This window comes from Schistocerca nitens, chromosome 6, assembly GCF_023898315.1.
Source record: "Schistocerca nitens isolate TAMUIC-IGC-003100 chromosome 6, iqSchNite1.1, whole genome shotgun sequence".
In the NCBI taxonomy this organism is placed as follows: Eukaryota; Metazoa; Arthropoda; class Insecta; order Orthoptera; family Acrididae; genus Schistocerca; species Schistocerca nitens.
In genome coordinates, this window is record NC_064619.1 from 332259135 (window position 1) to 332275209 (window position 16075).

Below are 16075 nucleotides of genomic sequence, written 5' to 3' on the forward strand. Positions count from 1 at the left end.
ATCCATATAATATAACTTTCCTTGCAGCCTTGCATTTAATATTTTGATTTCAGATGTCATTTTCTTTAAGTCTGCTCTTCAGCTTTTTCTGGTTTTTTAAAGATTTCCTGTTCAATTCAGTTTCTACTTAATACTGATGATTTCTCTCTTTTACTTCCTCAGTTTAATTTTTGGCAGTTGTCTTTGGTAAAGGCTAGATATCATCATCTTCTTCTTCTTCTTCAGATGTCCTTCTGTCCTTCACTTGTGCTTGCTTACAGTTCTTTGTTTTTTCTGTTTCTACAGCTCAGAACAGCTGATTTTCTTTATTTGTGCTAGATTAAGGTTAAGTTGTGCAGTTCATTTCTATAGACAAAGAACCAGCTACAACATCCAGATCATATATTCAAGAATTTGGATAGCTAAAAAAATCTACTCGCCAAGCTGCGGCAGAATGTGTGTGTTCTGCCGCCACTTGGTGAGTAGATAAAAGATAAAAGATTGTTGAGATTGGCAAGCTTCAGGAGCCAGTGGCTCCTCCTTCAGGCAGAAGGGTTGAAGGGGAAGGAAGAAGGGTGAAGGAAATGGACTGTAGAGATATAGTAGAAGGGACAGATTTTACATACGTCTCCCAGAACTGCAGATCAGGGGAGACTTACCATGCTTGATGAGAAGGAAAGATTCTTTCCTTCTCATCCTGCATGGTAAGTCTCTCCTGACCCATGGTTGTGGGCGACTTTCCCAAAATATACTTTTCCTAGACCTCTCCAGTCCTTTCCCTTCACCCTTCTTCCTTCCCCTTCAACCATTCTGCCTGAAGATGACCCCTGGCTCCAAAAGCTTGTCAGTCACAACACTCTTTTATGTGTGTGTTCTGCTGCCGCTTGGGGAGTAGATTTTTTTATCTATACAATTAAATAATTGTATCAATAATTTGAGATCAACTACTCAGTTTTCTGTGAAATCATATGAATCAATGACTCCTCAAGAAATCCTTAAGCCTGTAGTTCCAGTAGTAAAAGTGCACTTTCACTGCCAGTGGCTGTTGCAGTTTGTGCTGATGTTGGTAACACCTTGTGTAATGAACGATGGGAGCTGTGCATCGGTTGTTGGTAGCAAATCATGTTTGTTTGTTTGTAATTATTCAGTTGAGAAGGGCACACCACAGAATTGCTGAAGCACCTAACAAGTCTGTATTTGCAGCGAGAATGTCAGATGCAGGAGATATAAATATAAAAAAAATCTTGCCTACTTCACTTACTTTCATTCTATTATGTCATATGGGATCTTATTCTGGGGTAACTCATCAAAGCTGTCAAAATTTTTTAGTGTGAAAAAATGTGTAATCAGACTCATTTGTGGTGTAAATTCAAGATCATCATGTAGAAACTTGTTCAAGGAACTTGTTATTTTAACCACTGCTTCTCAGTATATTTATTCCTTAGTGAAATTTGTTGCTAGTAGTATGTGTCTCTCCAACCAATAGCTTAATACATAGTTTCAGTACTGGGAATAAGAACAATCTACATAATGACCTAAAATCAGTTACCTTGGACCAAAAAGGAGTCCAATATTCAGGAACACACATTTTCAATAAATTGCCAGCAACCATTAAAAACTTTGTTTCAGATAAAGCACAGCTTAAACAGAGTTTGAAAGAGATGAATATCTTAACAGGGACTGTTAGACCAGCTTAAGTAAAAATGTCTGTTAGATTCTAGTTTTCACTGCACTTGGCCACTACAATCAAGATTATGTATGTTGTTCGTGATAAATTTATTAAAAGTGCATAACATTATTTCATTCTGATAGTGCATTAATTATGTAAGTAATAGCAGTTCCAGCTGATTGTAATGCATTCACATATTTTGACAATTACCTGACAAATGATCAGGGTAGCGAGTATCATATTCAGATGTTTTAATCTTTTTTATGTACTTTCTGACTTGTTCCACACCCATGAGAATCATGCCCCCCCCCCCTTTTTTTTTTTTTTTTTTAATGGACTGAAAACTTAATCTAATCTATGATTTGTAAATAAAGTAGGCTATGACATACAAGTAGGTTATTGCAGTGTGAATGTTTATTTTGGCTGTGCTACACATCAGTATATCACAGTAATGGTATTTTCTTGCAAAGAATCACTTGGTAATGGTCATATTTCAACCTCACCTAGGCCTTGAGCTTCACGATAGGTCAGTCTGTTGGCATATCTTGTTTCTTTCATTTGCCAAATAAATAAGAAAGGCAGTGACCTGCCTGAAAAATCATAAAAACCATGCCATTATAAGTTATTCTTACACTTCCCATATCGAAAACAAAGATAATCAATTCATATAATCTGCCGAAAGACATAAAATTCAGTGATTCTAACTGGCTCTGTATCCTATAACCTGATTGGCTACAAATAATGTCAGTGAATTGCCAATACCAGCATGATACTCAAGAGCTTCCAACACCATAAGTGCACTTTTAGTAATTCCAGCTATTTCATTTGCATCCCAACTACCATGTATGCTTGAGTGCAACCACCCTATAAAATAAATGCTAGCTGCCACATTTGCTTGAACATTAGTCTACTGTTGATATTTTTATCTTTTAATAATGTAATAATAAAGCTTACATTCATCTGCAGTGGAAACTTTTCTTGCATATTTTGGATGATTACAGTTGTTAATGTTGGTATTTGATTGCTGTCAGCCTAATATCACTGCATTACTGTATGTTAATCTGTGAAATAAAACAGATTTGCAGCAGTTCAAAGAGTCATACCATCTTTTACTACTCTCATGGCTTTGCAATGTTTTCCTGACTCGCTTTTCGTATAATACGCATCATTTTTCAAATCCGCACAACTACTCAAGTTTAAAAGAGAGCAACTTACTTTCTACTTATTATTCCATCTATTGAAATATTATTGCTGAAATGATTTATGCAGTCTGGCTGTGCAATTGAGTGGTGTTATTTACACCCAAGGTTTTGTTGAAACCTGCTTCCATGTGGTAGCCATTAAGGTTAAAGTACTGTTTACTTGTTTTGGAAAAGGTGTTCCAAGTGGCATATGTAGGTGCAAAATTTTGTAGTTAATTTTGGGGATGGGTCTCAGTTAATACTGAGTGAGAAATATGCATCTCTGAAACCAGAAATGAGCTTTTACTTTTCATACCATGGAAGAGTACTTACTGAATAGCAATCCTTTTAAGGGTAATAATAGAGAGAAACCTATTGTCTAAATCTACATCCACACTCCGCAAGCCACCTGACAGTGTGTGGCGGAGGGTACTTCGAGTACCTCTATCGGTTCTCCCTTCTATTCCAGTCTCGTATTGTTCGTGGAAAGAAAGATTGTCGGTATGCCTCTGTGTGGGCTCTAATATCTCTGATTTTATCCTCATGGTCTCTTCGCGAGATGTATGTAGGAAGGAGCAATATACTGCTTGACTCTTCGGTGAAGGTATGTTCTCGAAACTTCAACAAAAGCCCGTACCGAGCTACTGAGCGTCTCTCCTGCAGAGTCTTCCACTGGAGTTTATCTATCATCTCCATAATGCTTTTGCGATTACTAAATAATCCTGTAACGAAGCGCGCTGCTCTCTGTTGGATCTTCTCTCTCTCTCTTCTATCAACCCTATCTGGTACGGATCCCACACTGGTGAGCAATATTCAAGCAGTGGGCGAACAAGTGTACTGTAACCTACTTCCTTTGTTTTCGGATTGCATTTCCTTAGGATTCTTCCAATGAATCTGTCTGGCATCTGCTTTACCGCGATTAATTTTATATGGTCATTCCATTTTAAATCGCTCCTAATGCCTACTCCCAGATAATTTATGGAATTAACTGTTTCCAGTTGCTGACCTGCTATACTGTAGCTAAATGATAAAGGATCTTTCTTTCTATGTATTCACAGCACATTACACTTCTCTAGATTGAGATTCAATTGCCATTCCCTGCACCATGCGTCAATTCGCTGCAGATCCTCCTGCATTTCAGTACAATTTTCCATTGTTAGAACCTCTCGATATACCACAGCGTCATCCGCAAAAAGCCTCAGTGAACTTCCGATGTTATCCACAAGGTCATTTATGTATATTGTGAATAGCAACGGTCCTACGGCACTCCCCTGTGGCACACCTGAAATCACTCTTACTTCTGAAGCCATTATCCTGTTGTGGAACTTGTTTAACTGTTGGCCAGTTACACAGAGGTTCCTGTAATGAGAAATTCATACTATTGAAAGATGCTGCAGGTTGAAATGTACCCCCTCTCCCATACAACAAATTTGATTAGTTACTTGTGGGTTGTGACTCACATTAGGCCTACAAATAAGGCAGAGAGAGCTGCTTTTTCCATTGATAGTGCCACAATAAAAGGCATAAAGATTTCATGTGTTTGAAACCAGTATATAATAGTGTGAACTTACATTGTTTTGTTCTCCTTCTCTGCAAGGAATGGGTTAGGATGAAACTTTCCCTTCCTGGATCTTCCTGTTTCAGTTTTCCCATTAGGACTACAATTCATTGCTGCAGCTGCTGGCACTATACATCCAAGCTGCCTTGCAAATATCCATACCATCATGGCTGTTTTGTTTGTTATTTATTTTTTTAACCAGAAATGCTTACAATTTAAGCAGTTTAAATTTTTCACTTATCACAATGTTTCTGCCTAATGTGGTACATAAAAATGCAACTCAGAAAATATCATTTCTTCTGCTTTTATTTTTTCCTTCTCTCTTTGTACTTTAAACTTGCTCCCACACATAAGAATTGGAACAGCTGTTGTGTTGAAAAATGTTGTGTGTATACTTATGACCTCTTTTGTGATTTTTGTGGATCCATGTGCATATAATTTCTTGGACATTTAAGAAGTTGGATGAATATATTCTCTCTTTATGTGAAAAATTCCAAAGTAAGATTGTTAGTTTCTTTAATATGTTGCTATAAGAGCCTAAAGATTAAATTGAAGGTACTACAGATACTTTATATTCACAAATATAATCACATACATTGTTGTTTTCTGTGAATAGTGAAGGCATCTGTGGTTTTGGGGGAATAACATATAAAGGATTGCCTTGATTTTGTAGTTTGAAGCTCCATGAGTGGAAAAGTCACATCTTCACATTTCAAAATGTAGAGTAGTGCCCATAAATTCACTCTAACAAAGATTTCAATGTAAACTTATACACCGAGTAAAACTATTTAATTAGCCTCAAGAGATGTAGTAATGACAGAAAATATGGTAAACAGTATTATGATAGGGATAGTTCTTATCAGACATCAACAGACTATTCATTGATGCTGTACCATTGGAGTGGTTGTGAGAGTTTGAGGACACAGTACACAGAGGCCAACCCTCATTTGTCCCACTTAATGTAGTGTTACTATTATTGTAGTCCTACTCTTGCAGTTAAACTAAGGATCTTTTCTGGCTACCAGTTTATAAATAGAAATTTGTTAGAGGAATAGAAGTTGTCCAGGAGAGAAGATTTGCAGAAAAGCTTCTTAAAGTCTGAGGCATTTCAAACCACCTGTCCTAATAGAGACCTAGCAGTGGATTCTTTCATGACTGAGTTTCAGTGGAATGCTCAAATGTCCATGTTAAGGTTGTCTTTGGTCTTTACACATTACATCCCTTTTTAAAATTTTCTTATTTACTAAAAAAAGTTGCTGGACAAAGCTCAGGATAAGATACATCCACACGCGAAAACTCTTCAAAAGTATGTCATGAGTGCTTTCCAAGGCTGTAGATGGGGCCAGATTGCAGAACTTCCAAATTACATTTTGTATATCTTCTTTGGATCCTTTTTTTCTATGATTTTAGGAGGAAAAAGTCTGTGTTTTCACATAATAAAGCAACTAACTTAGCAAGGACAAGGAAAATGGAGATGGCTGTTCATCTAACAAAACCTCTATAACAAGGAATCTTTTTCCTAAATGTAGAACTCTGACACTATAACACTATCATTGAACCAAAATGCTTTTGTGTTTCAGAATGCTGTTTGTTAAATACAGGTAAACAATTAGGTGAATTATAAAAGAAGGAAAGAAAAATAATCAAGGAAGTCTTGGAACCAAAATTTGAGAATGGGAAATGGAAATTAAGAAGCAATAAAGGCACAAGTTATTTTGTGTGATCCTTAATAGGCCAAACCAATAAAAATGATGATGGTGGTGGTGATACAAAAAATTAGATAATTTACTGGCACTTAATCTACTTTCATATCAGCTTTTAACATCTCTGCAGTTTGCTTCTCACACTTTGCAGTGGTCTTAACAAGCCATGTGTGTAAGTTTTGCTGAGATATTTGCAAACAGAGACAGAATGTTGCCAGTAGGGGGCATTGCTCAGTTTCTGCAAGGGGCGTGCAGTGCATTTGTGTAGTTTGCAATTGAGGAAGATCAATAGATACAGACAAAGTGTGAACTTTCCTGCTAGTAGATAGTGTAATAAATATGCTTTCAGTGTCAAGTCAGCATTTTCTGGATACTCAATGCTGCAGTAAGAAAAGTACTAATTCTCTAAAAGTAATGCATCCATGTGCTGGTCTTGCTGCAAAAATCCGAAAACTGGGTTCATACGAGATGGAATAAAGTTTAGTGTTGTGGTGTATTTATAAAGTGCTAAAAACTAAGACTAAACTGAACAGGGCAGTACAGCACGAAGAGTCATCATTAGTTTAGCTTTTCTTAAGATTTGTAAAAGTTGGTAGGCAGAGTAGAAGGTAACAGTTTATGGGAAACTGGTTGGGGCCTTTGGTGAATTTTGTGTTATGGTCATTAGGCTGTGGCCCAAGGCATATTTATGTGCATAATGTTTCATCTTCTAATGCTGGAGACATCATCAGAGACTGTATGTACTCAGATAGAAGTTTCAAACTTCAACAAGCTCGGGAACTGTGAAATCCTACATTGTATGATCAAACTGGTTGGGCGTAATCATTGTGGACAGTTTGGTGACAGCAGTTCAGTCAAACCTGAGATAGTGGTAGTAAGTGTTACAGCCTGCTTTAGTTCCCATAAATGTACACACACACACACACACACACACACACACACACACACACACACACACACTTAAAATTTATAAGTTTAAAGTTGTTTTATTTTTCAGGGCTACACTTCATTTTGGAATGATTGTATCTCAAGTGGTCTTCGTGGATGTATACTAATAGAATTGGCACTTCGTGGTCGTATTGAACTAGAAAAGCCAGGAATGAGACGCAAGAGCCTTTTGAATAGGAAGCTTCTTGTCAAGAGTGACACTCCAACAGGTGATGTGTTGTTAGATGAAGCACTGAAACATATGAAAGAGACAGATCCACCTGAAATTGTACAGAGCTGGATTGAGTACTTGAGTGGTAAGTCCACATTGTTTACCAGCCAGTGGTTTTATGTGGCTACCATGCCTTACACAGCTGAGTTTGCAATTCTATATGCTATATATTAATTACATAAGCCACTGAATATCATTAAACATTGTCAGTCATATGAAACTCTACACCTGAAATTCATTTAAGAAAAATTGTAATGCTGCCTACGTAGTACATATGTAATTTTTTGTTTTTATATTTTGAATAAAAAAAAGAAAAACAAGATTTAACCTCAGGAAATTCTGATCACTTACACTGAGATGCAACACTTTGTTAGATGTAAGTCGCACGACAGTGCAGTGTGTATTTTGTTATGCAAGTCAGTTGGTACATGATAAATCTTGCACAATGGAAAGTCCAGGATGGAATAATGACAATGTTGTGAAAAGCATAGACTGCTACTCACCATACAGTGAAGATGTTCATTCGCAGATAGGCACAACAAAAGATTGTTAAACAAGTAAGCTTTTACAAAACACACACACACACACACACACACACACACACACACACACACGCGCACACAAACGCATCTTGCACACATGACCAGTCTCTGGCTGCTGAGGAAGTCTGGCCTTGGCAGCTAGGGACTGTGCGTGTGCGTAAGCGATTCGGATGGAGGACTTTCTGGCCAAAAGCTTACTTGGTTGACCGTCTTTCTGTTTTGTCTATCTGCGATTCAACATCTCTGCTGTATATTGATAGATCTCTTGTGTAATCAGAACATTTCGTCATTTCTCTTCTAGGTGAAACTTGGAATCCTCTAAAATTGAGATATCAACTTAAAAATGTTCGTGAGAGGTTAGCTAAAAACCTTGTGGAGAAAGGAGTGCTAACAACTGAGAAACAAAACTTTCTGTTGTTTGATATGACGACTCATCCACTTACTGACAATGTTGCAAAATCCCGTCTGGTAAAGAAGGTAGGTTGAGTAAAACTACTATTAAGTTAAATGTTGTTCTATTTTTCATAATTTAAATAGTCTAACAGTTGCCAAATGAAATGTAACGAAATGGTAGACTTGATTATCTGGTGTAATTTGTTTCATTGATAAGTGTTTCAGAGTCCTGTATATTTCTGCAGTGTTATTTATCTCCAAAACGATGTGTCACTGCAAGATGCTCATTAAGTTTTCTAATTTTTTTCATATACTAAATTTCCATTAAATTTGTGGGCGATATTTTCAAATTCCAAAGTGTGATTAGGTCTTTATGTTGTTGTGGCAGGTTTCCCTCAACTTCCATTATATTTTGACAATCACTGTTTTCAGACACAGGAACTACAGACATTGGCTGCAAACCAGATTGGGATTCAAACATGGTCTTCTGCTTACTAGGCGTCCGCTGTGACCACTAAGCCATCCAGATACAGTGGCCATGGCAACTGCAGTGACTACCCTAACATGCTTCCTGTCAGACCTAAATTCTCAATTTCTCCACACACTACTAATGTAGTGTCCCTGCCCATGATCCTCATTACTCATGGCATTTCACCGATTCTCCTAAGAGTTTGAGCCTGGCATGACGTCTTACTTCTAAAGAACAGACCCCCCCCCCCCCCCACCTTTAATTCGTTTTATTTGTAGAAAAAATTGTTCCAATGTTATGATATGTCCAAAAGTATGTATAATAACTACTGGTTTGAAGCAACGCTGCTGTACATGTTGATACATCATTAAAATGCAACCGATTCAGCGGCGTGCAGCTGGCCGGCTGGCCCATTAAACGGACGGGTGGCTGGGGAACATTATCACCGTCAGCCGGACTCTACGTGTACCTACAATAGCAAAAAAAGAAATGTGAATTATCTTGTTTAAGAATTTGTTAATACGGTACGTGCAATAAAATATTTTAGTCAATACCGGTACGTTTCCTCTCTTACCGCTCTATTCATCACTTTCATCGTCACTACTAGCGGGAGAATCATTGTTGTCTTCACCATCTTCCCATAGAGCATCTTCCTCTGTTCCATCCAGTGAATTTGTGATTCCACATTTTTTGAAGGATTTTTCTGCCAGTGGTTGCAGATTGGAGTCCCATGCACTTTTCACCCATTCACAAATCTGGGACAAATCCGGTCATTTGATTTTTCCACTTGGTGTGAACTTACGGTTTTCATCAGCCATCCATTGCGTATATTGCTGTTTAAGTGCAGCTTTGAATGGCCAATTTATACACACATCTAGTGGTTGTTGGATGGATGTTAGGCATCCAGGGATAATGACCAAGTCAGTTTTCCCTTTTTTTAATTTGCCTCGCACTTCCTTAGTTGTATGTCCGCGGAAGCTGCCCAGGACCAACATGTTTCATAAATTCAGTAACGCACCAGGATGATGATGCCAAACAGGTTTCACCCAGTCAATTATAAGATCATTGTCCATCCACCCTTTCGGATTCGCTCTCACTAATACCGGTATGCCTTTTACTGATATTTTTGGAATAGTTTTCCTTTTAAATATCATTTAAGGTGGTAGCTTTCATCTATCGCCACCACATCATCACTGTACATCTTCGTTTCTCACTGCCGCCAGTTCGTATCATGATGCTGGATTCTCCTTTCCTGTTCACTTTGTTGTTGAGCGGCATCGCAAAATAGACTGGCGTTTGATCCGCATTACCAATTTGTGATAATATATAAGACTGTTTACGCCACAGATTTAGCACATAACGATGAAAATTCACTATTTTTTCCTCGTAATCGCCTGGAAGCCGCTGAGCGATAGTAGTTTTCCTCCGGAGTCCTAAACCATTTCGGTCGAAAAATCTTGATAGCCAGCCCCGGCTAGCTTTGAAACTGGTAATGCCTAGTTCTTTGGCTAAAGACAATGCTTTGAGTTGGCACATTTCACTCGTCACCGCGCATCTGTATTGTCGCTTCTCATCTACATAATCGCAGAGCCTTTTCTCGAGGTCCGGATGCTTCACTTTTTGGCCGTGAAATGCCCTGCGATTACTATTAGTTTCTTGAAGCTGCGTTTTATTTTTTCGCCAGTCACGAATACAACTCTCACTCACGTCGTACTTTCTTACTGCTGCACAGTTTCCAATATTCTCAGCTTCTTCAATAATTTTCACTTTTTCTTGAGCAGTGTACGAACGATAACGAGAACTTGTAGACATAATTAAAAAGTTTGAAGACGTTAATACCTCACTCCTAACGTGCTACAGATGCGTCACAGACTGAGGCCGCAACAATGCAATAGTATAATGGGATGTATTGTTGGAGGTGGAGCAGTACCAACAGTGTTTCGAATAATCCGCGCAGCCCAGTTTTTTGTCCTAAAATTCGGCAAAAAACATGCACGGATTGTTAGTGTATATATATATAAGGTGAGATGGCCAATGATATCTAGAGTGCAGATGCATGCCAGGCTCAAATTTCTATTGGAATAGGCGAAATGCCGCAAGTAATGAGGATAATGGGCAAGGGGCAATACATTAGTAATATGTGGATAAGTTGAGAATTTGTGTCTGATGGGAGATGTGCTATCTGTGCAGTTTCAATGACCATTGTGTCAGGATGGCTTAGTGGTCAGAGCATCTAGCTAGTAAGTTGGAGACTCTTGTTCATATCCTGGTTCAGCACAAATTTTCAACTTTCCCGATTGATTTCAATCAGTGCCCACTTGCAACCAATGTCTGTAATTCCTTTTTGTTTAATTCATAATGGCTGCTGGATCAGAATGGTGTCTGTTCCTTCAGACATGTCCGAAAGAACAGGCAGCGTTCTGTATTTCTGCCTACTGAAGTCTCATCAGCCTTGATGTCAAAATTACATTTTTTAGTTTTAGGTGTTCCATTCCTGTCAGAACAAATGACGTAATTTCTGCTAAGTCTATTTCAGAGACAGTGCCACTATTTACATCCTTAGGGCAGGAATGTTGCAAACACTGACAGTGAGGTGTAATAGGAACACAGGGGGGTGTATCAGTAACTTCTGGTAATTGACCAGTGAGTGAGGAGATAATGTGTTTTGTATCTAGAGTGGAAGCAGTTCTATTAAATTTTGGTATTGGTATAAATGTGAAATGTGTGTGAAAAGCAGTGGCTGCAGTCACAAAAGTTAACAATCACCATAAAATAAATTTGTGGCACATGATATGTAGCCAAAATGACAATGCAGTCTGTATCACACATTAACAGTGATCTCTAACTATTTTGAGAGTAACTGTTGTGTCGGTTTAACAAATGTTGCTGAAGCTGATGGTGTCATATCATATACATTGGCGCCATCCATTCACAAGCGTACTATCACCTTTCTGAGTAATCAATACCTCAGGCTACACTGTAGACCAATGTGACAACCATCTTCATGCCAAAGAAGCAGTAAAAAAAAAAAATGGTGGAAGATGATTATTGAAGATGGCCATTGGTTCCCAGCATATCCACGGCATTTGGGTGTGGAATTCGTGAAAGCAAACAGTGGTTATTTTTTTCTGGTAGAAAAAGCAATTTAAAAGTTAATTTGTGATTATTACATAGGCGTTTGAAAGCCATATCTGATCCTTACATGACATAAAGAAAGAATGAAACAGTTTCCACGATTGGCACACATTTGTTTACTGTCATAATTTTGGTTATTGTGTCATTCTCAAGTCTCTTTGGAGTCTGTGATTGCGTAATCATTTCTCTTAAGAGAAATACAGATAACAGCGCCTAGTGAACTGTACTTCATGATCATACGTAATAGTTAAACTTTTGTCTAGCAAGTTGTTTGTAAGAACATGTTACTCTTCAAAATACTGATTTTGCTCTCTTGTTGCTCCACCTGCCAAACCTTTTCCTTCTCAATCAGCAGCTCATAAATTTCAACAGAAACTCCCCTTTCTCAAAGTTTTTCTTTCTATCTGAGACACATTGCCACCAACATACAGAGTTCATGGCATACAAATTTGTTTCTGCAGATGTACAGGGTGTTTTAAAATTCCTATTACAGGCTTCTAAGGACTGTAGAGGGGCTAGTAGATGAAGTTCTGACAAGGAACCCATGTCTGGAAATGTATGATTTAGATATAAAATCAGTTTGAAGATCGAATCACTTTCAGATGTCCTGCTTCATGGAGCGCACACAAGCAGAGAAGGGGGTGCCATTATCAGTCCCTGTTGTCTGTATGACATTACGTAACACCTTCATCTTACTAAAACGGCTCTGAGGAGCTGATACATTCGAAATTAGGAGAGTTGGCTGTGGTGCAACTCAGATGCACTGCACTCTCGATTTTGAAGAGGACTTCCTTTGTCATGTAAAAGGGAACCCGAGGGCAAGTACTTGAAACATTGCCCGTGCCTTATGCTCTTACAACATGAAGGGCAGAGCTCATTGCCTCTGCTGTGTGCATACCATAAAGTGGGAGATTTGAAAGTGATCTGATCCCCATACTAATTTTACATCCAAGCGATCCATTTCTGGGCATGGGTTCCTTATCAAATCATCATCTACTAAAGCCCCTCTACAACCTGTAGAGGCCTGTGACAGGAAGTTTGAATCACCCTGTATACCCGCAAATAGAGGAACTGTTAAATACTTCTCAGTTTAAATCTGTTGGCAACGAAACTTTTGACCCTCTACAAATAACACTTAGAAAAGTGGCCACTGGTGCTGCATCTCTGTTCTACTCCATCAAAAATAGTGCTACATTCTTTTAGGGTCATCTCACAGCCACACTCATCACATATGTTACATTGATATAAATCCATGCAATATAAAGCACACTTAGTCACTGTGAACTCAGTCAAAATGCTCTGTTTAATTGAAGTGGCAGCCACTGCTCCCACAAAAAATTGCAAATAGCACAAAATCATTAATAACTTGCAAAGAACATAGAATGGTCATTTTACTGCTCTATTATTCCAGTTATCACAGACATCTTCAACCTGTCTCTTGTCAGTAGTACATATCCTACTGAGTGGAAGCATAGTTTAATTCAACCTATACCCAAGACTGACAACCCTAAGTCGCCAGGTGACTACAGGCCGATCAGCATACTACCTGCAATATCTAAAGCCCTAGAATACATCGTCCATGAACAGCTGATGGATTACCTCAAAACTCATAACATCCGTGACAAATATCAGTCAGGCTTTCGAAAGCACCATAGTACCGCAACTGCATTAATCAAAGTAACTGATGACATTAAACATGCTATGGACAGACGTGAAGCTACCTTCCTAACACTGCTTGACTTTAGCAAGGCTTTTGATACAGTTGACTTTGATATATTACTAATTAAAATGAAACAGCTGAATTTCTCAAACAGCGCAATACATTGGTTCGACAGCTACCTCAAAAACAGAAGTCAACAAGTCATTTGTGGGTCGGAAAAGTCATCATGGAAAAACGTGCGCTCTGGAGTTCCCCAAGGCTCTGTCCTTGGTCCATTACTCTTCTCACTGTACATTAATGATATTTCTTCAGTGATTCACTCCTGCAACTACCATCTATATGCCGACGACATCAAACTGTACATAAGTGCAAGCCCCAAGAACATTGCTGACGCAGTAGCGAGTATAAACGCAGATCTTTGCTCTGTTTCTCGATGGGCACAGAACCTAGGTCTGAAACTAAACCCCAAGAAATCCTAGGTCATACTTATATCTCATCCAAAGTTAATCAGCCGGTACTTTCGTGAAACAGTCCCTCAAATACTCCTCAATGGTACTCAACTAGCATACCAAAAAACAGTAAAAGACCTAGGAATAATCTTGGATGAACACCTAAACTGGGAAGAACAAACAGTCACAGCTTGCCGGAAATCGCTCTCCTCCCTACATGCAATTCAAAAATTTAGAAAAATATTTCCAACCCATTTTAAACAAAAATTAGTCCAAACACTAGTCTTGCCTAATCTTTACTACTGTGATGTAGTTCAACAAGGCACAAATAGTGAAAATTCGAGATGCCTCGAGCTAGTGATGAATGCTTGCATTAGATACGTGTGCAATATACGGTTGTATGATCATATCAGTCCTTCATACTCGCAGCTAGGTTGGATACGCCCACATAAGGCACGCGATCTCCACACAATGTGCTTACTTAATCGATTTCTCAGCCACTGGTGCCCCCAATACTTATCTTCCCACATTAAACACCTATCATCATTCCACAACCGCAATACCAGATCGGATACGTCTAGCATCTTGGCTGTACCTTTACATAACACAAAATCTTTCTCCGTGTCGTTCTCTATCTCAGCCATCCAACTATGGAACGCGCTCCCCTGTGATCTGCGTCTTATCCAGAACCACTCAACGTTCAAGAGGGAACTCAAAACTTACATATTAGGGACGGTATAGCCACCATTGTTATGACCCTCTCATCTCTTTCTTTCTCCTCTCCATCATAGCTTCGAATTTTACCATTCTGTTTCTCTTCCTCTAACCCATCTACCTCTTCTATATCTCTTTCACCCCGTTCTATCGTCTTATGTCTCTGCTCCTTGAGAATAACTCACAAGCTGCAAGAACATAACGAGAAAATTCCCAACTAGCAATAGGACTGACATTCATAAAAGAAAAATATGTTTACTTTCATATACATAGTCATTACTATTATTATTATTATTATAATTATTATTATTATTCTTGATTGTTATAATTATTTTTTTGATTGTGATAATTATCATTGTACTACTGTTATAATCTCTATTTTCTTTCTTTAACATGAATACTGTATAACATGTTATATGTCCTCAATGTTCTGTAGAAACTGAAATTCGTTCAATCTGGGTATGCCTGGTTAGGTGTAAGAGAGGGCCTGAAGGCCCTAATCGTGCCAGGTAAAATAAATGCATAAATAAATAAATAAATAAATACATCACCTCCTTTTTCGCTTCTCATTCGTTACTTAAAACTAGCCTCCCATAGGTTATCCAAACCTGATAACATTGCCAATCTGCAAGCCATAGAGCATCATAAATGATGTCTGCCCTGATTTAGACCTTAGCTTCCATTGTTAAATCTGAGACTTGTGGCTGGCAGTTCAAGAGCAACTCTAATTTTGTTGTTATCTACTTCCTTTTTCCCTTCAATTTCATAGAACTGCAGATTATTGTGTTAAATAATAATTAGGGATTGACTGACAAAGTGTCAGATAATCAGTGATCTGAGGCATTCTGATGTATATGCTGCTTCTAAGGTTACTTGCTGTACTGCTGGATCCAGTCATAGAAGGTCCACAATATTTCAGCGAACAACCATTCCGCCGTCACCAGGTGGTGCTGATGGAATGAAGTGTCAACTGCATGCTGATGGTATTCATTCTTGCCGGACCAGAGTTTGGGCCTAGACGGCCCCACGCCATGCTCAGTGGTGAGGGGGAGTGTGGCTGCAATGGTGGGAGTGAGTCTCAGTTGCCTTCCAGCCACTGTCTGTCATATCTCATGTCTGATTGTCACGTTCTGCTTTGATGGAGCTTATTATTGAACCTTGTGCCTTGCTCAGTTGGAAGGCCTCTATTGCAGAATTAATGGGCAACAATAAGTTGTTTGTAAACCAATCTCCAGTTGTGTGGATCATTTGTCCAATATAAATTTTTGTGCATTCACATGGAACTTAGTACACCTTAGACCCAGGTCCTCTTTCACTGTCTCTAACAAAGATCGTGTTTTGGCTGGCTCTGTGTGGTATTTTTGTAGTAGTCTTCCAATTTTTGATGACATGTTGCCAGCAAACAGCACAAAAGTGATCTCATTATTATCGTCTGTGTTTTTGACCATTGTGTCATCCTTGGGG

General features: G+C 38.6%; 1 protein-coding gene across 1 annotated transcript in view; it reads left to right on the top strand.

Annotated features, from left to right (window-relative positions):
- Positions 1–16075, top strand: part of LOC126262843 (Golgi phosphoprotein 3 homolog sauron) — a 56502-nt gene that overhangs the window by 11895 nt on the left and 28532 nt on the right. The window contains exons 2-3 of the mRNA XM_049959706.1: positions 7088–7334; positions 8093–8268. Coding sequence (XP_049815663.1) covers positions 7088–7334; positions 8093–8268 — 423 coding nt within the window. The remainder of the gene's footprint in view (positions 1–7087; positions 7335–8092; positions 8269–16075) is intronic.